The sequence below is a fragment of the Blennius ocellaris genome, assembly GCF_963422515.1.
Source record: "Blennius ocellaris genome assembly, chromosome: 5".
Taxonomy (NCBI): Eukaryota; Metazoa; Chordata; class Actinopteri; order Blenniiformes; family Blenniidae; genus Blennius; species Blennius ocellaris.
The window spans coordinates 10,707,137-10,733,961 of NC_137654.1; the positions used below are offsets into that span (position 1 = coordinate 10,707,137).

Below are 26,825 nucleotides of genomic sequence, written 5' to 3' on the forward strand. Positions count from 1 at the left end.
GACATTGAAATCTATATGGGGCAACACATTGGTGCAGTAGTTAACTGGTCTGAGGTTGAGGGATTATGTTTGCATGTTCTCAAGGTAATCAGTCAAAAACCATTTGAGGCTCAAAATTTCCTGGAAGAGCGATTTTCAGCTGGATAAAGTAGGTGGAAGACTTGTGGTTTACAGATACATAGAAACATGTCTTCATTTCATACTGGACAATCAATAGAATCATTACTTTGCTTTACTTCATAACATCTATCTTCTACACAGCTTCATTGCTCAATATATTAACAGATTCCTAGAATTCATGTGAAAGCTATCAGGTTATTAGTTATTTCAACATTACTGAATCATAGAGAATAGGACTAGATACTTTCAAACTTCCTACTTGTTTGTGTCACGTGAAAAGCACAGAGATTCCTTTACTTTAAAAAAATCACTTGTCTTGTGGACTTGCATAGTTTAGCTTTGGTTGTTTGGCATGCTCCAACAGAACAAATAGAACTTACTAGATAAAAGATATAGTGTGATTATGTGTCATATCTACATGGGACAGCTTTCACAAAATGAGCCCATTTATCCTTTGACACAGATCTCTCGAGTGTTTTATTCCACCCAACAGTATGAATGTGGAAATTGTGCAATGCAATCTTAAGTTGTATAATCAATCTGCAAGCAATGGGGGGGGGGGGGGGGGGGGGGGGGGAAACAACCAAAAAACAAAACTGAAGTCACATCAAAGGGGAGAAGAAATCTTAACGTTAAAAACCTTTCAATTGCACATTGTCATTCACATTTTTGCCCACCTTGTAGACATCTGGCTTCTGGCTGAGAGGTTTGGAGTTCACAGCTTAGTGACACATTTACGTTGCATCACCTGTGTTGTTCCTGCTGCACCCCCACGTTACACTTGTGGATTATTTACAGGAAACGGTGTGTTAGTTCTCCACATGGACCAACAGTTCTGAGAAGGACTTGTTAGCGCGTACAGTCAAACGCCACACAAGCATATTTTCTGCGTTATATTTCAAGAACAAGTTTTATTGATGACGAACCCAAACATCTATACTGTAGGAATACCTTCAAGGGCCTAAATTCTCTTATTTACATTACATTTCCACAAATTCTTACAAATACTTGGTAGGTTTCATGTCAAAGTATATCTTACATTGAACAGAACTGGAGGATTTGGATGGTTCAGAAAGAAATTCTCACAACCAGTCTACAAATGAACATGAATGATAGAAAAGAAAATGACCAATCGCTAACTACTTCAAAACAAGTCCTACATCAAAAGCTGTACAAGCCGTTTCAATGTCCGTGGTTTCAGGAAGGAATGTCGCTCTTCTGTCCATCGGTGAGACTTCTGAGAAAAGCAGGCGAGTTGTGTGGTAGACGCTCGTTCTTTCAGAGGAAAGAATGACTTTAATTCGATCAGTTTGTACCGAAGGCTTCTTTCTTTTTACTCAGTCACATCCAAAGAAAAGAGAAGGGCAGGGTGTGAGGAAGACAGTTTTTTTTTCTTCTCCCCCCCACTTTCTCTGGTGTCTCTTGTGGCTGGCTCTCACTTGATGTGGACCAACTTTTCATCAACTTTCAACCGTTTGCGTCTGGGCTGAATGAAGTCGTCCTCAGAGTCCTCCGTCTCCTCCTCCTGTTTCTCCGGCTCTTTCGTGGGCTCGGGTTGGGGCTCGGCCTCCGGCGTCTCGGGGAAGGTTTGGCCGGGGAACATCTCCTGCAACTTCTCCTCAAAGAACAGGCTCACCGCTTTGCCCGATATGGCCATCTCTGATCCCACCTGTCGGAGGAGGAGGAGGAGGAGGAAGAGGAAGAGGGGGGTAAGGGAAGAGGGGCGTGAGGAGCGATGTGGGAGAACAAGGTGTGAGAGAACCATTGAGCGGGAAGGATGAATGGGTTTGAAGCAGGGAGGAGGAAGAGGAGAGTGAGGAGACAAATTAGATGTGGTTAAGACTTCTGGTGGCAGGGTGGCCCCGGCTCAACCTTGCTGTACAGGGCAGAGATATCCTGCCGCCTCGTCCCACTGTGGCTCCATGAAGCATTTCCACTAATCACTCAGGGTCCAATATCTCACTGGGGCTGCTTCCTTCCCTACAAAACTCACAAGCCGATTATCAACCAGTTTCAAACATGGAAATCTCTTTTTCTCTGACACGTCTCTGGAGAAACCAGATAAAAAGGACTGATGACCAATGAGACAATATGAATGTAATATACAGTGTAGTTTATAGTGTCGCCGTAGTGAACATCCATCAGTCTGACAGATATAACGGCATGACTTTCACTCTTCACACAGCCCTGCATAAAGTCCACATAGATTTGAATATAGATTAGAACGGACATTTTCACCCCCCCCTGCAAAACATACGAGGCGCTGCGTTAACCAGAGGAGGAGAAATCCCTGAATGGCAAAAATGACTATGAATGTATGTAGACGTTATGTTTCATTATTTTCTCTTCTAATTGTAATCAAAACATTTCCTCTTTGTTTACGAATTATATCATGTATGTATTTCTCCTTATGTTCTATTTGATGGATATGGGGTATTTTTTCTTCAGCTATAATATAAGCAACAGAAATACTCTTACAGTGTACGGTCACCCGCCAGTTTCATAAATCCATCTTTGGATTTGCATGTGCTCTGCTTGTTTATGTCGTGCTATGGTGCAGTGTGCGTCACATGTCTATTAAATCAATAAGCCTTCAATTAACACTGCCTGCCTTCTTTTAACAGTCAGAAAACGTCTGTCGGTGAAGGCATCTGACAAGTAATGAGGTTTGTTCTGCGCCACTCATTTAAAAACAGAAAATATACACGTCACATCATGTTTTCAATAAATCCTGATGTAGTCCCACTCAAACACACGAGCTGAAGGCCCTGCTGAGACTTTCCAGAACTCCAGGCTCCCTGCGATCCATCACACAGCTCTGACTGCTTCCCATTAGGATTAATGAAAGATGCTGAGAAGTGAGATCCTTCCTCAGCAGAGCGACAAAAGAACTATAAATCACCTCTACAGCCTTTTTAATAGATAATCTTTAATGGTTAATAGTGTGTGACGGCTCACGCTTGCTGATGAATCGTCTGCGCTGAGATAAAGGGCAAAAACATTTCTTGGAGCCTCAGTGGGACGAGACAGGACATTTCCGCTCTTTTTGAAACGGCTTACCTGCGTATTAATCTGTTTCTCCTCATCATAAACCTGGATTATTCGAGACATCTAAAGAGGGGCAATAACATTACAACACAGAAAGTGAAGCAGCAGGGGGGAAGAAAAGAGTTCACAGCACAGGCAGGTTAGAGAACAACAGATCAGAAATCTGTTTGCAGCCGACTGTGCTCAAATCACCGAAGCCCGAGTGCAGACATCACCAGCTCGTGAAGGTCACGCAGGATCCCGCAAAGGCTAATCTAAGTCACATTAGATTAGATTCATTTCTCAGTTATTGTGTAAATACTCATTTTAAAAGACTCATTTGCATTAAACGTCACCAGCTGCACAACAGTCTGTACCATTCAACTGCAGAAAAACTGAATGAATCTCGTCTTTACATTTAATGTAATCACACGTGTCGGTGAGCAAAGTGATGAATCATCAAACTGGAAAACAATTTTCTACATTTCCTTGGGTTTCGTTTTTGACTAAACAAGCCCCAAATGATGCCGTCTGCATTTTTGCATGGAAGCTGTTGAATTAAGCCAGTTTCCTACATCAATACTTTTCTTCTTCAAAAAAAAGGCTATGCTCAGTTTTTTTTATGGAATAAATGTCTGAGCAGGTTTCTAACAATAACACTTCCTGTAGAAAACAATCTTGTACATGTGGGGGCGTGCCTGGCGTCACGTGTTGCAACGCAAACGGACACTCGTCATTTCTCAGCATCGACCTGCTCTATTCACTTTCGACCGATATCGTCCAGCTGCGACCTCCACCGCTGCAACTCTAACCTGACACAAAATGCTTTAAGAATAATCACTAACCCTCATCACACTGTAATGACTGAGTGTTGACATTGTTGTGGGTACAGCGAAGTTTGAGTTTCTTGAGTTGGAGCTCATTGGCGTTATTGAAAGCCTCGTGGTAAGAGAACACACCAGTGGTGGCCGAGGGCAACAGTCCTGCATGTTTTAAACTCTGCTCTACTGCTACACACCTCAGTATAATGAGACAATAGTTCGCAGGCGTTCTGCACAGCTGCGTGGTGATAACTCATTCATGAGAGTCCGGTGTGTTGCTGCAGAGATAAAACATGCATGACCGCAGCCCGCCAGGATCTGAAATCCCCACCGCAGACATTTGGTGTACTTGAGACTTATCTGGCACATCATTATGTTTCAATACAGAAAAAAAAAAAAAAAAGATACATGGTGTTATAAACAATTTCACATAAAGCAGTGACCCACTCCCCAAAAAGCAACAAACATAAAAGCATTCATTGCGCTACAAGAGACACTGTTCTCACCAGAGGCATCCACTGAAAAACAAGACTGGTGGTTTGTCATTATGAAACGGTGTTAATGTAGTTCAGACAGCGTTGTGGCAGCCAGCGTGAGAAAGCACAGTGACAGCTTTCCACCCCGTCCTCCAACAGCCAGTATTAGTGGGGACCCTGAAAGCACCACTTCCTTCTCCAATATCAGGCCATCTTTAATACCCGCTACACACTGCGTGATCTCCAGCCATCCCAGACGGAACATAACCGCCGTGGCCATATCTTTGGTCTGACGTCACCAGTTCAAGGACGGCTGTTATTATAGACAACCTGTGATAAAATTCTGGCGGTGTCAGAAATTTCAGGGTGATGGTGACTACTGCGAATACATCAATTAATTAACCAAATGAAACACAGTGGGAAATGAGGTACTGATCAGTGTGACACTGGTGCTTCACCCACATACATGCTTGCAGCCACAATGGCAAAACGCATTAAAAAAAAAAAGTATGCGGGATTTAAACAAAAACTTTCGGGGGACTTCTGTCCAAACACATAAATGCCACAAGGCCCAGCACTCTGTCCATATTTTGCCAGTTACTTCTTTGTGAATGGATGGCGCAGGCTAATGATGTTTTATTATTGCACGGTCACGCCGGCCCACGTATGTCGGAGGCTGCGATTCAGCTCGTGTTTTCATCGTGCAATCTGCACACAGCAAACTTTATGTCGTGCCTGATGTTTATTAGACTCACGCTGTACAGCATAGCTCGCTGTGAACTTACAAGATCATTAAAACCACAGTGTGTAGCGGGCTTTAAAAGAGGTTGGACTCATAATCTGTCTTAAAAGCATTCAGGAGAAAAAGTTGTTGAACAACTACATTTTGTGATTCAGCAGGTTCCGATTCAAGCTCCACACTACATCAAGTCTAACTGCTGAGCATGCACATCTCAAAGCAGATGCCATTCCCCAATGCAGGCTGAGGACTCATGCTGCTCACCTCATTGTACTTTGCACAGTTGTGGAAGACCAGGCGCATGTCAGACACAAAGTCCTGGATGGAGCGATAGTACTGCGTGCTCCGCAGCTGCAGCTTCTTCTTCACCTTCTTCAGGTCCATGGGCTGCTTGATGATCTTGTAGTAATTGGGCACCTTAATTCAACAGAAATGAGTTGTATAATATCCATAATGGTTCCACACCCACATGAAATGTTTTGTTTTTACGAGGAGGAGAAGAGTGAGTTTATAAACTCCTTTTCCACTTCTCGGTTCTTTGTGGATTTATAGTTTCTTTTAAGTGTTGACGTCGGGTTTTGTTATTGTTGTATTTCAAGCAGTCACAACCAAACGTGGTGGATAGTATTAGTTCAGGACAAGATAATGTCCAATATGCTTTTCGTTCATTGCGGTCTTCCTCAAAAGAGCAACTCTCCAAGATGGGGATTCATAACAGATTCTGCAAGTAGAAACATGTTTAAATATTCATGGTTTAATTTTAGAGTCTCTGGCCGTTTCTTTTTTAATCTGCCGTTTTGCACCTGTTAAATTCTAAATAATTGTATTCATTTCACGTGCTGCACTTGCTGGAATGTTTAGAAATATGCAAATACCAAAAACAATGCTACGCTATCACACTTTTGAGACAATACAAAACAATGCAACTACACGAGCAAACCTTTGGATTAATATTACATATTGAATTGAATAATTCAGAAATACGGTTCCTCTTTCGTTTGCTCAGGAGTTACAGTGCATATGCTAATTAAGACCACAATAAATACACTCTTCATTAACTGCTTTGCAATTCATCACTTTTGCGTTTATAGGATAGCTTTATATTACAGCAAAAGTGAAAGGAGAAATGGAAGGTTTGTACTAACAGAATAAACAACTTGTGAAAGCAGCATCATGTCACGCCATGACTAAGACTCATTTTAAAGCGTTGATCAATAAGTTTACAAAGAGTTGTCTACATCATTATTAATCACATTGTGCCGTTCCAAATGTCCAGGATAAAAAAAAAACCAATACAAAGATCCCAGTGGATTTGTACAAGAGGAAAGTGAGAGCGGAATAGGACGTCGTTATGGTGAGAGCAGTTAATGTGTCGTCACATTAGGTGTGAATCTCACAGAGCCACTTACAGCGGACGGGACCGGCTCCCTGAACCCAACGCTGAGCTCATGACAGAAGACGTACAGCAGCAGTCGCTCACATTTCTGCAGACAGAGGAAGTGAGTGCATTAGGTGCCTTGGAGTAATAATAGAAACACTCTGAGGATGTGGATGCCGGACTGACCCTTTGGTCCTCAGGCCTGAGGGACTGCTCTCCTTTGATTTTCTTGCTGTCGTCACAATATTCTATTTCGGGTTCGGTGAGGCTCCGGCAAAATGTGCAGAGAAAATCCCCCCTGAGAGGCAAGAAGCACACGGAGGACATTATGTCAGTGTTATATGTCAAGTTTAAAAGTAAACATTGTCAACAAGCAGGCTTCAACATTCTTGGATATTAAAACATTCATAGGGTTTGTTCTCAGTGAAATTGACTCTCCGATCACTTACTTAGGAAAGATTTTGATGGTGGGCACATGGCATTTCATGTGGAACACTTTGGGACAGCGGTCGCAGCACAGCAGGTCGCCACCGTTGATGCAGACGGCGCACCAGTCCTCATTGGGGTCGTCCTCCTTCCCACCGAGGCCTCCCGTCGCAGCGGATGTCCCCGAGCTCTGAGTCTCGTTGCTCAAGTTTCCATTAGTGAGCGGAGGGTCTGCCGCGCCACTGGTCTTCTCAGTGGATGTTGAGGTAGTGGAGGTCAAAGTGGTAGTGGAATAAGACGGCGTGGATCCGTTTAGACCCGAGCACGAAGATTCCGCCCGGGGCTCCGTTTTGATCCGCTCCCCCAAAGCCCTGGCGGCATCCAGGCCCGCAGATACAGCTCCTAACATGGGCAGGAGGCTTTCTTCTGGGTTGCTCATCTGTGGAAAGACACACAATTATAACCGTTGGGGTTATTTAACTCATGAGCAGTTATTGAGCTAATGTTTTAGGCAGATGTGGAGCAATATGTAACAACACTTTATAAAATAAGTCTAGACATTTTTTGCATCCCTTAAAAATTGTGTACATCCGATGATTTCAGTTTTTTACAATACTGCATTCTCTCTCGGCTGGCTCAAACCGTGAGACGGGAGAGTGCAGGACATTAACAGTCACAAACTGAACTGCCACATCACTTTGGTAAGAAGCAATATTAACCCAGCATTTTAATGACTTCATCATTTGACCAAATCCTATGAGCTGGTCCTCATTGATTTTTGCTGCCATAATATCCATAAAGGTAAGGTGACCTTTTGACACCGTGGCATGAGGACAAACAGCTCAATACAGCTCAGATAACCAGATGCTAAAGTTCAGTGCAGTATGACGTCGAAGATAGAAAGTAGGTTCCATACCATACAGGCACTCCTCCCAGAATCTTTGCCCCGCTCTGTCTTCAGTGAAGCCCCCGGACAGCTGTAGCTGTCGTCAGTTCCGGGCTCCTGCTTCACCCGCACCTGATCCACAGCACCTCCACCTCCCTGCCCTGACCGTCCCGCAGAGCTACAGCTGAAAAAAACAGACATACAACCCTATAATAACATCCTATCACTTAAATATTTCATAATCAAACCTTATTTACATGCAGCAAAGGCACCAGAACTACTCAAAATTCAAACCAAAGAGTTAAATAGAAATGCTGGACTTTCTGGATCATTCTGTGTCGGCTCAAAACTATTCTGAAGCTATGGTAGTGCTGCTGACTGGAGGAGCTTTAACCACAACTGTATGATCCTCCCCCATGTCTGCTGACAAAAATAATGGTTTCTCTTGAAACACTGTCAAACAAATGACACAGCTTCATTAAGTTCCCATTCCTAAATAAATATCTGTATCATTACTCAGGTTATGGAGAAGTTTGGAGAGCACAAACATCTCTTGGGGAATGTTGATACTACAGATTATGTGCAGCTACACTGTCTGGGGTTATTACTACACTCAGCAACGACACATAATAGGAACACATAGTGCAGCCAGTGCATTAGTATTTAGTGTATTCACAAGTATTTTTGTCATCGACTTTAAGTTGAGTACAAACGGATTCTAGAATATTACACAAACCAATAGAACCAGTGCGCACATCTCATCGTTGCAAAAAGTATAGCATATCTCCAACATGGACGTTAGAATTACTATCCTGCAGGATTATGACTTGTCACACGGTGAACTGGTGCATTTGGCTGAATGTTCGCACAGGGTTCACTCCTGTGGTCTTATGTTAGCACAGAAATCGGAAAATGCCAGCACACCTATTCCACTAAAAGGCCTACACGCCAAAACAACCACAGAAACACCACAAGTTCATTTCAGTTGTAATGGCTTTGGTGTGTTATTGTTTTCAATAGATACCCGAGTGTTAAAATAGCTTCATGGTGGCTCACCTGCCCCTGCTGCCTGTGCTGGATGTGCTGGAAGGTCGTGCCGGCGTGTGGGCACTGGACAAACCTGCACAAAGAAATAAACCAGTCACTCACGGTTGCTGCTGTACCAGTGCCTTCATGCACCTTGACGTTAAACAACAGCGACGGGAACCTCTGGATTACCTGAAGAACCCGGAGAGTGTGTGGACAGTCCAGGTGAGGCGTTCACGTCCACCGAGCCCAGCTGATGCTGCGTGCTCGCTGTGATGTAACGAGAAAGGAGGTGTCCAAGGTTGCTGGAGCCCGCATCCTCCAACTAATGATGGCAAAAGCAGAGGGGGGTTAAATATGAGCAGAGAAATCAAGCAAAGATTTTTTATTTTTGAAAAGAACAAAAACAGTAAATAAAGTCTGTCAGCACTTCTGTATTGCTACAAATTCTCAGATATTTCCCAACAACACATTTTACACACGCTTTTATATTCACATGATTTTTGCAGGCTTCTATTCATCTTCAGATTGATTTGTTTTAAGAAAGTAAGAGGTTTTTGATGAGCAACACTTATAAAAAGCTGCGATTTACCACACCTGCCACTACAGTCATCATTTTACACCAAGCTGTTCTTTAAATGTTCATCTGGTTGTCTGTGATTCTGAGACTTATCTAATCCGGTCATGTCTTCCCTTTGAGTGTGGAGGGAAACCAGAGTTTGTGTCAGAGTTGCATCAGGATGAGCGTCACGTTTAAAAATAGCTATACTCCAATGACTTGCTGTAGAGATCCCTGCATAAAGGGGCAGCTGAATAGAATGCTTACTATTATTTTTCTACATTATTAAATCAGGGTTACTCACTCAAAGCAAATGTTTACACTGCTCACATTGTGAGACGTCCTCAGAGATCATTTGAATTCACCCCAATACGGTTATTATCCAATTATATTGCATTACAGGCATGTGACATTATATATATATATATATTCAAAATAACCAATACCCCCCCCTTCATATAATTTCAAAACAACATGGTTAAACTTTGCACCTGAATGGGTGGGATCTCAGGTAGGCAGGGCAGGTTCTCGGGATTGGTGACGGAGGGGATGAGCTCGATGGGGCCTATGATTGGACTGGCGGGGCCCCGGTGGGCGTGGGCCCCGGCCATACTGGCACTGGTGGGACTCGTTGGGTTGGCATTATGGAGGGACGCCACCGGGAAGGGGCCTGCGTGCCCCGGGTTGGAATGCTGCATGGAAAAAAAGAGAAAGATAAGAATGGAGGAAAATGAGATCATAGAATGAGGGGGAAACGTAATGGAAGAAAGAGAAAGGAGGGGAGGAAAGGTGAGAGAACAAAAACGATGAGGGGGGGGGGCCTCTTGAAAAGAGACAACATGGGGGCATTAGCATGCATTTGATTGACCACACATGCTGCACAAGACACATAAATGACAAAGTAGAAAAAAAGTGCCAAACCCCTGATTGCAGTAAGAAACGAAACCTTTGGTGGCTCATCTCAGATTCTATAGACATCTGGACACAAAGAAAAAGGGGCTAGATATAGTGCAAGTCTCTACCTAGTCTCACATGCAAGCAATAAATTGATATTATCATACTGTGACTGCAAAAGAGTGTTTGAGCAAGCAGTGAACTTCAGGTGTATAGATACATTGGTGAGGCAGTTCTGAGCAGACCTGTATGCATCACGGACAGAGAAGTTTAACGTACCCTTACATACAACATTCATCCAATTTAATGGTTTGGAGTAAGCAAGTGGAAAACGAAAAGAAAACTGGGATCGCAGAGTTTAATCTGCTTATCAAATGAAAGGATCAACATGTTATCTGGCGTCCTTCTGTGGTTTCGTCTGACATGTCACTATAGTTATATCCTTCAGTTTGTTTTTAGTTAAAAACCACCACCATGGCAAGTCGGGTCAAATTCCCGGAAGCACAAAGTAACCCTTCTCAGGATTCATCTGAATACGGGACTATGAGGGGTGACACACACTGCTCCCTTAAAAGGACTAAGCAAGACAATGTTAGTAAATTACAAGCGCACACCTCTCAAAACAGCAGAAAACAATGGAGCAGAACGTATGATCGTCTTCACACCCATTTGTATTTGGCCGACAGATGCAAATGAAAAAGCTAATCTTGTGTCGTGTGGATGATACTTCCATTTCCAATGTAATTTGATCAGTAATGCAAAAACGCAGACACTCAAAACTTCATATACCAGCATTCATAAGCGCAGGTTTCATGAAGGTTTATCTGTAAAATCAGCTTTGCCTACATGGTAACTGACCAACATAAATATTGAGTAAGATTTTTAAGCTTTGGTGATTCTCTCTAATAAAGAAGAATGACAGTGAATCTGAAACATGTCTTTACTCAATGGCTAAAAAACAAGCCGAGACAGATATTTACCAGTAGCTTGATAAAAGTGGCTTGAGAGGACTGTTATATGTAGTACTACAGAAATAAAATTATATTGAATTCTGCTTATGTTTAAAAGAGCTATGGTTTGAAAAGTGGATTAAAAAAAAAAGAATAAAACATTGAAAGTTTGGACTTGAATGCCACAGGACAAATAAAACTCTTAGTTCTGTTAGTAATACAATATTAATGTGTAAAGACAGAAAAACAATGTGCACACAACATACTGAAGAAACTGTCTTTTGCTTTGTTAGCAAAGACGTTCGGTTGCTTCAGACCAGCTTCGTCCTCCGTATCTATACAGTTACTGCTGTTATACAACAACTGACATTTTTGGTTACAGACATTCTAAAATTAAAAGAGGACAACACGGGAAAGGTAAATAAAAACAGGATGCAAAGCATAAACCCATTTACAGTATAATAGAAATGACATATGAAGTGAAACTATATTGAATAGAATTATTGAGCTGCTATTTTCATTAAACGGTCCGATCCCAACCTAAACGAATCAGGTCAAGTGGCCTTCGTCTCAAGTCTTGGAAGATATTCAACTTCTGCGAGATGTTTCCTACTTGGACGGATGAGAATATGCATGGACAAAACACTACCATGTTTGTGTAACCAACACTGCATGTCAGGTCTGTGTTTGACTGAAAAATACAAAAGAGCTTTGTGAGATTTGCAAATGACTGCATCCTGTTTTTATTGACACTTTACACATCACTCATACCTTTTAGGATTATTACAGGGTGTGATCGATTACGTTTGTTAACCAGTTGTCTACCGTGTAGTGGACGCAGCGTGCGTTTGGACCGACCTGTCTTTGTAGCTGTGGCTGCATCATGGGGGGGAACGGCTGCCCGTTATGCCTCGGCTGAGCTGAAGGCATTCGACTCTGTGGCGGACCGGGCAGACGCATGTGATGGGAGGAGGGAAACATGGGGGGGCCGGGACCCCCGTTCATACCTCCAGGCCCTCGTGGCATCTGCTGCATACTGATGAGTCTTGGAGGCTGCTGGAAAGCACAAAGGAAATACAGCACAAATTCATACCCGGGACAATACACTTTATAAACCGCTGGGAGTCAAAGCAATCAGTATCACTGCGCACTGCTTGTATTCCCCTGCAAGCTATTTCACGATGTAATTTATTTTAAGGCCTGTCCCGACTTAAGAGAAAAAAAACAACATTATGAATGAAGTGACACCGACATCAGCATATGAACTCAATGTAAACAAAGATTCTGATTGTTTTCCCACTGCACCTTTTTCATACAATCAGATGTTTACTTGTTGATTGCTTTCTTTGCTTTATGATTATTTAAGTTTCTGAAAGTTCCAAGTAGATGATTAAAAACAAGAGGGGGTAAGATTTCATAAGCTTATGCCTCTTCCTGCTCCTTTTCAAGCACGTTATATTTAACTAATTTAACAAACTATGTACTTTGCTTTCAAATACTTTTATACCGTGACTGTAGATGTGTTTGATGGTTGTAGGAATCAGACAGTGGTGACTTTGATTAATTGACTGAATCACTTTTTGATTCACTCCGTTTGTCATCTACCACTTTTTGTTTGACAAAATCTAATCAAGGCAATGTGAAATAGATTGACTTGAAAGTTATTTGTTGTCAAAAAATAACTAAGCACAGTTTAACCGCTCCACTGTGACAGCAATACATAAATAACGGAACCATCTTTTCAGCGTAATTGCCAAATCGGCTGAGTGACGATGCTTGATGTGACAAACAGGTAATTAAGTTACATCAGCAGTGGTGGAATGACAAGACCTCGTGTTTTCAATGAATAAAAAACAACACTGCTACTAATACCAGCCAAGGACAAAACAGAGCACCACCAGCAGTCCAATATGGCTGCATAACTTCTATATTACAACAGTATTTACTGTGTATTGGTTAATTTGATTTTTTATGTGCTTACACAAGTCACTGCCAAGCCTGTACATATTAACCTCTAATATAACTTATTCCATTTTTTTCCTGTATAGTATTTGATGTTCACCTTTCACTTACATTTATTCTGTGTGTTCTATTCTTTTTATAGCGATACTTTCAGGAATTTCTCTCTGACATTATTAAAGTATTGCTATTCTATTGTCAATCCAGTTACTTTTGACAAAATGTGACATTTTTCCCATCAAGCCCGCTTTGCTCTTTTACATTTGAAAAAGAAACCGATATTAGCTTCTGACTTCTATAGACCGTCAGGTGATCCTCATCTTTGGCTGACATTTTTTGCCAAACTCCAAACAATCTCTACTGGAATAAGAAACTATGCCAACGAGCATGAGACAGACAGTTGACCTACAAACACAATATTTAGGGAAAAGCTTTGTACGAGAAGAGATCCCCTTCAACAGACCGCCGGAGCACAAACAGGCATTACACTGTGCAGTGCTTCTGCAGTTGGAAGATGTTCTCAGCTGTTCTTCGTACCTGTTGCTGACCCATGGATGGACCAGCCTGTCTGGCATGCTGTTGGGACATTTGTGAGGCGATACGCATCTGCTGCTGAATTTGCTGCTGGTGCTGGTGCTGTTGTTGTTGTTGTTGTTGTTGCTGCTGCTGCTGCTGCTGCTGATGCTGCTGATGCTGCTGATGCTGATGCTTCTGTGCATAGGCTGCCTGCTGCATGTGCTGCAGCCGGAGCTGGGCCAGGTTGATTTGTCCCGCGTGTTTCCCAGGATGACCTTGTCCTGGTGGCATCGGTGGCCCTCCGACCATCATATTGGCCGGCTGTGCAGGTGGGGGCGGTTTCTCCACGACCAAATTACCTGCAGTAAAAATAGGACATACACCAGTGAGCTGATATCTGTAAAAGTGCAAGTGCAGCAGTGAATTTAATATCAACAGTACTGTTCAGAAGTCATTTCGAATATACATCACGAGAAATGAAATGATCAATTTCTCTTACCTAAATTGACAACATTTTTGGCCCAGAATGTCGGGTCGCAAAAGAAGCGCACCACCCCATTGGCCTGTGGTGCCGGCTCCAGCCGAGCTTTAAAGAGCTGGCGAAGTTGGAACAAGATCTGGAAAGGTGCACAGAGCAAGAGAGAGAAACCTTTTGATGACTGAGCCCAAATATAAAAAGAACAGAGGCTTGATTTTCACTATTCAATTATCTCATTTAGCAACCAGCTTTTGGAAAATGGACAAAGCTACTAAAGTAGAACAAAGATAGTTCTGTCACTGCATCAGTATATTTAACCAAGTCCACACATTACTCAAATGTTGAACTGTGGCCTGGAGCCTCATCCGGTCTGTTAGAAGCAGAAAGCGATGGAAACAGCTTTCAGCAGCACAGAGGAAATCTACATAAGCTCTTAGTGGGTAATAACATTGACATTACTATGTTGAAAAGGGAATGTTTTTCTCTGGCCTGAAACTGAAAGTTGTGGATGAAAATGGCCGGTTTAATTTTGCACGGACCAAGAAACTTTAATTCATATTTCAAACTTTAAACCTACCAAAATATGCTACTCTTTCCCCCCAAAAAAGATCAAACATATTGCAAATGTCACAGGGTCTGTGAAGTTGCTGCTTTACACCATTATTGTTTGAATGAAATTTCAGCTACAACTAAAAGGTCAAATTTGTTTAAAACTCTTGAGAATTGTGTTGTTGTACTTTGATATGTTCCTGTATTGGATATGAAAATGGTAAGATTAAACTAGTTTTAATAGTTTTAGAATCAAAACAGCCTGCATATCTTACTTTTATCCACTTTTAAAGTGGTAAAAAAATAATGATTAAACATTGTGCATATTTCAATGCAACTAATTAAATAAGGTCCTTCCCACAGAATGCAGCTGTCTCAGCTCGTGGCTGCAGTCTTAAACACTGTCTGACTCAATAATCCCGGCATTGATTAGTTTGATGAAGCTGTGAGAAACAAGTAAAATTGTGTCGTTTCCATCAAACTCTGCGTGCAGCCCAATTTTAAGCGGTTTATCACATGAACTCAGTTTTTCTTGCACATCATATTCATCATCAAAAGTGTCGAGCATCTGGACAAATGATGAGAGACATACCAGCCTCTTGCTGTAGAGGAGCGCTGTGCTGCTGCCAGTAGTGATGGCCCAGTGGCAGAAGTTGAGCACATGCTGGATCTGCTGGGCCAGCTGGGTGGTGTCCTTATGCTGATTTACAAGCCTCAGACTGCGCTCTTTGGTCACACTCTGGATGGGAAGCAAAATTGTGTTCGTCAAGACGCAACCTTAATATCCGAGCAGTATAGATGAAGTATTGAGCAACCTTGTGTTAACATGACCAAGTACAAGGTTCGATCTTCATTCCTGGTCATTAATATTTAGGGGTATTACAGAATCAGAAATGAGGCAACGCAAACACAATAGTCATATCCGTGAAAGTTTGTTGAAATCGCAGCATCGCCTTGTGAGAGAGATCATTGTAATTAAAACTAATGTCCATGTATGGTATGTCACTACAATTGTATTAGGGATAAATTAGGGTTTTATGGATACCGATCGAATTCTGTCAGTACTGCTGAGTACCGATTCACGTCAAATCTAACGGTGCCATGTTTCAGTACCTAAACGTGTCCTTGTGACTGTGAGGGAGTGGAAGAGGAGGTGATTTTCCAGGCCGCATTTGAACACAGCATTGCACAAATAAGAGCATGACGACGACACTAGCTGCGCGTTCTAGAAAATGCTCTAAAGTATGGCTCTGCTTTTCAAAACGCAATGCAGATTACGCTCGCTGCAACATCTGTGACGTGCAAAGCCAGCAGAGGAAATACTTCCAATATGAGGAAGCACCTGCTTAAACACAGGATTTTTGTCAAAGCTCAATCGTGCACAATTTGGCAGCCTCAGTTTTGCCATCACAATGTTTCCAGAGGAGAAAGGAACGGAATGGGTATGTGCAGCTGGGTTTTAATTTGTGCATTATTAAGCAAAAACACTACGTAGTTCTAGTTAAGGGTAATCATGCTTAAGAAATTTGTGAAACAACTGCGATGTTACAATACAAACAGTTGGATGTTGTTTTGATAGATTTGATAGAGTTTATATATTGAGAAATAAATATGGAAAATTGAAAAATGATGACTATTATTAAACATTTATTACCACACAGACACACACAAACGTACCGAACGTTGCTACAGTTCAGGGAATTGATAACGTTAAAATGTGAAAGGTACTCCATTACTAATTTGTATAAAATATACCAAAGTGACCGTGAAATGTTTCTTCCAAGAACATTATGATCTTTTCTCCTTTAATTGAAGCACAAGCTTCAGTTGTTGGCAGGGCTTTTCCGAATGTTCACTCACCTCTAACTGCTGAAGCAAGGATTTGCCCTTTTTGTTGATTTCATTGATCAGCGTAAATACAGCGATTTTGATCTCGTGCTCCACTTTTCGGTGCGTTTCATTCAGCTCTTTTAACCTGGAATAAAAAGGAGAAGACAATAACATTGAAACATGAGCCACCAGTACACAATTCTATAGTAATAGATTACAGATCGACTGGTCATCTGATCTGTGGTCTATTACATTGCCCAGAACACTTCCCCAGCCATGGTTTCAAAACATTTTGATCAATTTCAAGAATTGTGAAACTAAAGTTCTGCTGCTTTTATTTTAGAAAAAAAGTATTATAATTTTTAGTTTTAGTTATATGAAAGTTACAAAACTAAAAACAACAAAAATTTTCTCGTAAAGGTGCAAAACGTTTGCGGTGGAATTGGATATGAACAGTACCCATACAAAAAGTCTTTTTTTTTCTCTCTCAAATTGAAACATTCACTTTTAACATAACATTCATATTAAAAACTGAGCTATATTTTGACTTGTCTCTTCCGTAATTTCAAAATGTGAGTAATGGAATCCGTCACACATTTATGTCAACAATCAACCCGAGGAAGAATGTGGTCCTGACAAAATGTACCTGGTTTGTACTTGAGAAACTGAATAATGGACATAGTTTTTCTTCTCTTGCAGCTTAGCAATACTGGTCTCAATGACATCCTTATGGTTCTGGAAAGCCTCCTCCAGAAACTGATATCTGAAAGGACAACACAAAGCCGGTAAGCTTTTTTTTTTTTTTTTTAACAATTAACACACTTCTAAAAGAAATTTAAATAAAAAAAATAAGTAAAACAAACAAATCAAGTATCTTTGTTTAAAGAAAAAATGAATTGGTAATGCTCAAACTTGTCAGGTGCCAATCATATCCTGCCGATACGGCCTCATATAAAGTGCATAATTCAGATTGGAAGTCCTTCAAAGATCATTATGAAAAATCAACATGCTCCAAACATCATGATAGAAAATACAATCCGACAGTGTTTTCAATGTTTTACATGTACAAGCCGACTGATTATGTACACTGAAATGAGCTGCAACCAACCACTGAAGGTTAAAAGGTTTGTGGTGGAAATCTCTCTGCAATACATTAAAGTTCATGCAAAATGTCATATCAGTACACAATCGATACAAAAAATGGAATTATTCGAAATATTGGGGCAAAGCGCTGCTGCTGTAACTTCAGAATCAAGAGCAGAGAGTAGAAAATAGTGTAATAAGTGCAAATATACTAAAAGTACCTGTGCTCCTTGTGCTCCAGAAGTTGACAGTCCCTGCAGGTCAACGTGTCACAAGTCTCACAGAAAAGTTTCAAAGGCTCCTTTTTGTGGATGGGACAGAAAACTGGCCTTTGTCCTGACATGCTAGTCGACTCTGTAGACAAAGAAGGAAGGAAGGAATAAAAAGACTAATTAAAGCTGCAGTAAAAGTAATTACCTTTTCTTTTATGTAGGTTTTAAAGCAGTCAGACTTCAGACACTTGGTGCCTCAGTTTGACACAAATGCATGATTTTTCTCCCATTAGAGGACATTAGAAGTGATGGAATTATCCCCACATGTGTAATATTGTCTTGTTAGGCAGGTCCTCGTCACGCTTCGAATCAGCTCGCTTTGTCAATAGGAGTCAGGGTCGAGCCACAATGGCCACTTGTTTGCAGTGTTCAGTAAGGAACTTTTTTTTTTTGCTGCCTCTGAGGGGCCGTCCACAGCATGCCAGTTATCCGGAACGACCTGTTTTTGGCCTAACATTCACATGAGGTGATCTTTTAGAAGCACAAAAACAGTTTTTTTTTTTTTTTTTTTAACACGGGTCCCAGAGTGGGGAAATTCTAAAACCCCAGTTCGTGCCGTCCAACACCCGGAGGTGTGGACGACAAAGAAGATCACCTGTGGTCCACAATGTTGTCAAATAATCACAACAATCACGGACTACAGGCTCCGGTCGGGCTGCAAAAGGGGCCCACGACTGGTGATCTCTGTATGACATTCCTGTGAACCATAGTGGGCGCGTTTTGAACTCTCGGGGTTAATTTTTAGATTTTATTAAACTTTTCGCCAGTCACGATATGCACACCATTGTTGGTGAAGTTTTCATCAGGTTTAGTGGGTCAAATTTGGGTTCATTTACACGTAAATATATATTAAAAAAAAAAAAAAAAAGCACAAATGCACAAATACTAATAGGGTCCTTGCCTCAGGGCAAAGCCTTCTCCAGGCAAGGCCTCCTGTAGAAGAGGCCTTGCCTTTGGGGCTTGGTCCCCAAGGCCTCACCTGAAGGCAAGGACCTTAATTATGCAAAAGGCCTGAAGCAGGACAGACAAACAGAAGAAACTAATGAAGGCAAAAGAAACAAAAGCTGTGAAGAAGGCAGAGCAGCTCAAGAGGCCGGCTCATACGTGCAAAACGATCACAAACCAAGTCGCTACAATCTTTGAAAGTGTCATAAAGGCTACACAATGCAATTCCTCACTGACTCCTATTTAACTAGAATGAGTGTATTATAGGTGGCATGCCGTTTCACTTTTACTGACCAGAAGTAGTTCCTCCATCGTGGGGGTCCCCGGTCTTACCGGACGCGGCGTCTTGATCTTCCTTTGTTCGGATTTTGTGGTCCTTGGTAACTTTGACCCTCTGGTGGGCCTCAACGCAGGTCTTGCACAGCCATTCTACACATTCAACACAGTAGGCGATGGTCCCTGCGTTGTCGTCGCAACTTGTGCACACCTGGGAAGGATATAAAGCATTAACAGAAGTCAACACAGACTCCGATAAAACCGCAAAATTCAGGACCGACTTGCCTTTGAAAGAAAATGTTGCCTTGACAAAGTGTTTCATCCATCATAAATAATTCCTAATGTAATAAGCACAAACTACTAAAGTTTTGATTATCAATATTAACGAGGAGAAACAAATATCTCACGACGAAGCAAAGTCCAACAATCCAATTAGCAGACAGAAAAATGCTCAACTCGAATTCTCGATCGAGTAATGCAATTTAATTTTCGTCAATTAGTTCCCCCAACTAAAAGAAACAGCGCTGTTGTTTCATAGCAAGAACATTTGTAATCCCAGTCTAAGTTGGGGGCCTTTTGGTGCAGTTTGTGTGTTCTCCTTGTCCATGCATGGGTTTTCTCCAGATATTCGAATAAAAGTCCGGTATGGCAGAAATACTTTAAGTGATGTAGTTTTCACGTCGAGCCACTCGTGGATGCTGTTGTATGTTTTTGCAATCAGCACCTGCATGCGCGCACAGAGAACTATACACTGTGAACATTAATAATGCAAATAAAAGGACATTCATATGGACAGGTGACAAGATTGTTATCAGTCACGTGTAAACCAACACCTAAAACACTGCGAAACTTTTGCATTTTCACTTGAAATCGGCATGTAAACGTATACGTATTTGCATGTCTTTCTATGTTGTGCCTGTGACGGGTTAATGACCTGTACACAGTGTACCCGGGTAAATCGCTTCCACCTTCAAGTAGTAAGCAGTGCACTGCTTGCCACGAGAAGGTGTTTCCTCACTCTTCAAAACCCGATGTCGTGGCGTCGTTATTAGAGAAGGAAAAGGAGGCGTGTCCCCAATTAGAGAAAACCAGAGATGAGAATATGCATTTCTCACCAAAGCTTAAGCGCCAAAGGTACAATTGCTTCCACATACCTTTGAAGCTTTATCGTCAGACTTGCTGGTTCCCTCTGTAGTATCTTTCACAAAGTAGTTGTCAATAATGTCACTTTGTTTGTAGTCCTGGTGGCAAACTGAACACCGCATGACATTCACTAGAGGGGAAATATACAGAGAAAAGGGAAAGAAAGCAGAGGGGTTAAACAAGAGCATACAAATTAGGTCACATCCACACAAGCCAAAACAATCTTTTTTCTCCCTGTATTCTTAAATAAAAACCTCTGTCCACACGACGACCATGAACACGACTGAACACAAGGTGTCGGGGCATGTCGTACATATGCAAGGTTTTGGCGGCGCTGTGACTCGCCAAACACACATCAAATGCAGAAGAAGGCACGGTGCACATAGAAATGTAGAAGCAGCATGAACTTCTATATAGCTGAGTTCTATAGGTCTATGGTCGTGCTGCTAGTGTCAGTAGCTTCTGCAGCTCCACCCGAGATTGTTGTGGTTAGGGATCTCACGGATCGGAAATTTCCGTTCCAACCTGCGGAGGCAGACGCTCCGCCGCCAGACGTCACCATTTTAAAACGCCAGCTTGCAGAGGAGAACGGCGCTGACCGCAGCATCAAAACAATGAACAGCATCTCCTCCATGGTAGAAGGCGATTCACACCTCCATGAAGCTGCGTCCTACTGCACGCTAAACTCCCTGAAAATAGTCCCAATCATTTGTGTTGCGTTAGTACTGGAACAGTTGCAGTTTGTGCTGCGTTGCTAAAGAATTTCTCCAGGAATTAATGAAGCGATTCTGAGGTTTTAAAGAAAGAACTAGTTTATTACGAGATTATGACGTCACGCAGACCCCCACATTGTCCTAATTGAACAAAAATTGTTTGTACGGTTTCCTTTTCTGACCTCATACTAATCTCAATTTGCCTTTTGAGAGAAGACATGCATACATTTGTACATTTCATACTTTACTGTAGAGAGGAGTTTAATACAGCCTCATAAAATCAACAATAATGATAATAATATTAAAGCAAACAGAGCTCCGGTATCAGAATAATATCAGTATCGGCAGATATCCAAATTTGGGTATCGGGATCGGAAGTGAAAAAACCTGGATCGGTGCATCCAGGTTTACATCCAGTTGTGGTTAATTGACGACTTCGCAGACTGTGGTGGGGGGAGAGGGGGGTGATAACGTCATCTTTTCCACACATGATTGTCTCAACATGTCTGGGTTTTACAATTTTTCCACTCTGGGAACAGTTTAAAAAAAAAAAAATCAGTTTTCCCACTTCTAAAACGCCACCTTGTGTGGATGATAGGCCAAAAACAGCTTGTCTACATGAACTGGCATTCTTGTGTGGACCGCACCTTAGTTGACAATGTTCGATTAATTACTCTCGCCATCAAAAAACAAGCAACATAAATAAACAGCTATCTTTTGAAGCACTTTAACTCACAGGAAAAATGGATAGCCTTCAGCAGAATTGCTGATTTTCATGATTTATTTTTTTTAAATCCCGTTATTGGAAAACTCTTGGCCCGGTGGGACAGTTACGCTTACTCGTGGAGACCAATTGATTTGAGAAGATTCAATCTAATCATCCCTGGAATTTTTATTAAAATATTAAATCACATGGCCAAACAACAGACTGTGCCACCTAATCACTCCATTTAGCTTGGTAAATGCAATTACTGCAATAATCACAGACGCCAAGTAATTAGAATAGCGCATCAACTTTCCTGCCTATTTCCCAAGGTTTAATATCAGTCACAAGATTAAACTTCACGTGAATGTCTTAAATTGGGTCAGGATAATATGGTTGCACCTCCTCCACCTTGTAAACCCATAAATTCCCACCCCCTCCCCACCAGCTTTACGAGTTAAGAACCGGTATGAGCTGGATTGAGCCGGTTTGCACCGGCTTGAGCAGCACACAGCCGGTTTGTGTGAGCTCCAGCTGCATGGATCCCCCATGTGATTGGCTGCAAACACAGCTGGACTGAGATTATGTAGAGGAACCCACCACACACCCACACCAACACCCACACCCACCCACGGATGCACGCACGCGCGCGCGCACGCACACACACACACACACACACACACGCACACACACTCACAGCTGTCACTTTGAACTAGGGCAGTTCAAGCTCTGCCATATGTCTGCATGTCATTAAAAAAACACATACACAATTAAAAGCATATTTTAAAACAGGAGTGGGGGTCTGCCTGCTCACAGTTTCTCTCCTAAATATGAAAAAAATTATATATATATATATATATATATATATATATATATGGAAGCAAAACTGCAGTGGCATGTTTTATCTCCATCACTAACAAGTTAAGAGATCTGGCTGATATTTCTGCCACTGTAACCAAGTTACTATGTATGAGGCAGAACAACCTGTCACCAAATTCTAAACCAGATTAGATAAGGCTGATCATGCAGAGGTGAGAGGTGTTACAACTCAGCGAGCATTGTGGCGTGATTTAATTTGAGGGTTAGCTTTGGGAACCCTGCAACAGGACTGGAGGATGGAGGAGGATGATGCACAGATCTGCAAATAATTTGCTTTTTTTCACCCTCCCCCCATCTAAAAAGTGAGTTATATGACACAATAAAATAGCAGCAGTGAGGATCTCCCAACATTTTATTGAGCAGAGATTAGAAAGAAGAAGTAGAGGGGGGATGAACTGCATGGGTGAACAATTATTAGGAAGTAAATAAGTTGTTACCGTTGGGCGCTTCATGGACACTTTGTGTTAACCTGGCTTTTACATCTCATCTTTTTTATTGTGAATGGCTTTGAATAAATAATCACTAAAGAGTAATAGTGAATCTTTTAAAATGCTGATTTTACATTTCTCCTAATTTGTTAATACCAAACAGTTTATTGCCATTAACCAATTAACCTCACAAACGTGGGAACCCCACAGATAAGTGTCTCACTACAGGCTGAGTATCAGTGTCATATAATATGTGTAGTCTTTTTACTGTATCATGAAAACAAAGCAGCCCTTGTTATAACTACCACATTTTTCATTACAACTACGGTATGCAAGAGTGGATGTGAGAGGATTTGTCTGGGGCTTCTGTGGAGATATTATAGTCTTCAGCAGAGGAAAATGAATTGTAAGTCTATTTGCTGTCACATTGAAGGATTATTAATCGTCACAAGTTATGGCAACATGTCATCAGCCAAACTTCCATTTACCAGCTAAAGCAGGAGGTCAAATTCTATCAATGAATGTCTCGGGTTAAGTGTACTGTCAGAGCCACACTGACATAATTTGTAAACCATTATGAAAAGTCCAGGTAAAAAATGTTGCAAATCTGGTAACTACACACGTTTTTTGCACAATTCAAATGTTGAGGAGTTTTAATAATTAATCACTTTCTAAGATGTTGGTAGCTTTCAGAAACGGAGAACTGAAATTCATCTCGATGTTAATCGAGGGGAAATATATTGAGACTCTGCTTTTTCAAGATTTGTTTCAGGATTGACACCATCATCCAGATATTGAAACAATAAAAAACATTTTCCTCTGTGAATCTGTCTAATTGTCCGCTAAAGACTTAAGTGTAGCTTTCTTTCAATTTATCTTAATGTGTTATAAACCACAGTAACCCAAACAGCAGTACTTTGTGTCGTCAGGCAGTTCCACATATCCAAGTGAGACCATGTGATTGAATCCAATACTAATGTAACTCCTGAAAACAGAAGTTTGTGATTTACAATTCTCCCCTGAGGCTATGACTAATAAAATGATATTCGACTTGGTGGCAGGTACTATATGGAGGCAAGTCCGGGTGTGGAGCAACTAAAAGGAGAACATGGAGTAACACGAGATGTTGCCAAGAGACAGTCTCCTCTGACTTCCTCACGTTAAATCTGAAATGCTACACTTGTTTAGGGTTGAGTGTCAAGGCTGCACATACATGCTGTGGCTACATTTTCTGATTCAATAAAATGCTGTACGAGTATTCATTCTGCAGAACGGCAAAGAGGTACAAAAATGAGCCCAGACTAGTGCATGTTCTGCCAGCCTACTGCACAAAATGTCCATCAGTACAGTAAAAGTTAATGTTTATCTGCTGGTGTAACCTTAAATGTAAACATTTTAATATTCTGAGTATTCTAAATAAGCATGGAAGAGAAAACGAGTCATTTACAAATGAATGCATGTGGAGTATTTAGTGTTTTCTCTGTGGCAGAGGTGGTGTGGTTCGTCTGCTCTTAAAGGCTTTAAGTATTTCTATTTGACTGACTCTTAAGAGATTCAGCCAAGTACCAAGATTATAAAATAATAAAAAAATGTAGGAGCGTCATGAAATCAAAAGGAACAAATGAAGACATTACATTATCATTACACTTGTACACATTGCAGCCACACATCATTTTCAAAAAAAGGACAGGTGGCAAAGAACAAATGATATTAACATTTTTTGAGGCTTTGCAAGCACTTTCGCCAGAAACAAATGCAATAGTATAGTTGAAAGATGGTGCAATTGTTATTTATCTCCATCACGACAACGTATGTGAGCCCTTGCAATGTTTACCAAGATTCAATATTTACAACCAAGTGCAATGAAGAATATGTAAACATGTGTACTTACAACATCCCAGTGATGCATGTAAAATGCAACACCTGACTGCTCGTCACAGTTTTTGACAAGATTTCTGTGTTAAACTATATACTATCAGCTTGACGAGCACAAAACATGTTTGGCATCTGACTGAGCTCAAGCTGCAATCTGATAATTATCAAAATCAGATGCAAAAGCCGAATTATCCCACTTGTGTATTGAAGCTAAACTGAAAGGAAAGGGTCCACGCTGTCCACGTGACATACGGGACTACAACTGACGGCTCATCATTTGAGTGATTACTGATGGGGTCAGAAAATTAAATGCTTAGGCTCCAATTTCCTGCTGCTGCCAGTTTACGTCTGTTACGGTGTCTTCTCCCAAGAAGTGGAGTTTAATCTGACCACAAGCTTCCTCTGTGCAATGCAATCGTCTGAAATCTATCTCCTCGGCCTGCAGGCATCAGCGCGCCGAGGCGTTAAGTCTCAGGTGCATCATCCAGCTGTCACCGTATTAACAGCTGCTAACGCTTTATGTCAACAAATTGCAGATGACAAGAGAAGAGGCCTGCTCTTTGCTGCATCTTCCTTCCTACGTCTGCGAACCGAACTACTCACCTATGTGCGTGTCCGCCTGTCCGTGTGGCCCGGTCACCTGTAAGCTCAACTGTCGCTCCGGTTGCGGGATACATTTTAGGCAAAAAGAGTGCAGACAAGGCAGAAGTTTTGGTTCACAGTCTGGGATCTGGAGACTTTGTTTACACACTGCGCACGTATCCAGCAGATTAATGGGAGTGGATGCCGGCGTGGCCGCGGGAGCCGTGGGAGGGGGGGACATTTCGGTTTGGAGTCCGCCAACGGGGGCCTCGCCGGCGGGGACGGCTTCTGTTGCCTGCTCCGCATCGGTGCCGCTAGTCTCAACCGGGCTAACAGCCGTGCTAACGTCCCCGTTGGCTTCCCCGAGAGCACCAACAGCAGCTCCGCTGCTGTTGCTAGCGTCTCCTCCTTCACTAGTGGGTGTCGGTGCCTCGTTAACGATGTCGCGGGGCTCGGTCTCCTCGTCTTCCTTTGCTTTCATCTCCACAACATTTTCTGGATTCTCTGTTTTCGTCTCTGACTTCTCGTTTTCCGGAGCTGAAGGCACACAGTCCGAATTAGTAGACGGTTCCATATCCTCCTCGCCTTTGTTGTCCGCCATCTTCCTTCCTCTTTGAAGCCCAACTACACGTACTGCGTCACTTCTCGGACCAGGAAAACGTCGCATACGTCTTGACGTCATACGTGCTCATTTTTCTACTATTTCTAGAAATAATAATAATAATAATAATTATTATTATTATTATTATTACTATTATTATTATTATTATTATTATAACAATAATAATAGTCACAGTGAAGAGATGTGATGCAGGTTTTCTTAAATGATTAAAAAGCACTTTTATAAGCTCTAAAGCTCTTTGACAACTTCCAAAACTCCAAAAACTTAATAAATCTATTCCGGTAATTAAAAATCTAAATCTAAGTAATTTGAAATTTTTATGTGTTTCCACGTGCCTGCAAAGGGGAGTAAGAGAACGTTTAAGCTTGGCTTATCCTTCCTCTTAACTCTGGATACTTGCTCATGTGAACAAATATATAATATCAAGCACTTATCTTGTTATTTCATCTATCAATTAATTATAAATTAATTTGTCATTATAATGTATGACAATAAGTACCAGAATAGATCTAAAACTGTCACTTATACATGACAGGCCTTAATGAACAGTTTCAATTGAAAGCTATGTCTCTCTCGCTCTCCTCTCTCTCTCTCTCTCTCTCTCTCTCTCTCTCTCTCTCTCTCTCTCTCTCTCTCTCACACACACACACACACACACACACACACACAC

The 26,825-nt window shown here is 41.6% G+C and overlaps 1 protein-coding gene across 3 annotated transcripts; it reads right to left on the reverse strand.

The window, feature by feature from the left end:
* Positions 1-779: 779 nt before the first annotated feature.
* On the reverse strand, positions 780-26,140 carry trim33 (tripartite motif containing 33; the record flags this gene model as incomplete). 3 transcript variants are annotated; one of them, XM_080496052.1, is made up of 21 exons in its annotated part: positions 780-1,789; positions 3,181-3,231; positions 5,448-5,600; positions 6,593-6,667; positions 6,748-6,859; positions 7,011-7,426; positions 7,904-8,057; positions 8,930-8,993; positions 9,092-9,224; positions 9,950-10,150; positions 10,380-10,436; positions 12,161-12,358; positions 13,799-14,136; positions 14,277-14,394; positions 15,397-15,543; positions 16,665-16,779; positions 17,281-17,397; positions 17,939-18,071; positions 19,229-19,421; positions 20,365-20,483; positions 25,555-26,140. In XM_080496052.1, the coding sequence occupies 21 exons, from the start codon at positions 26,132-26,134 to the stop codon at positions 1,556-1,558; spliced, it is 3,708 nt and encodes a 1,235-aa protein (XP_080352178.1). In that variant the 3' UTR covers positions 780-1,555. The 3 variants fall into 3 exon arrangements, with proteins under 3 accessions (XP_080352178.1, XP_080352177.1, XP_080352176.1); XM_080496051.1 differs by lacking the exon at positions 10,380-10,436 and having other exon boundaries at positions 25,555-26,134; XM_080496050.1 differs by lacking the exon at positions 3,181-3,231 and having other exon boundaries at positions 25,555-26,134.
* Positions 26,141-26,825: the final 685 nt, after the last annotated feature.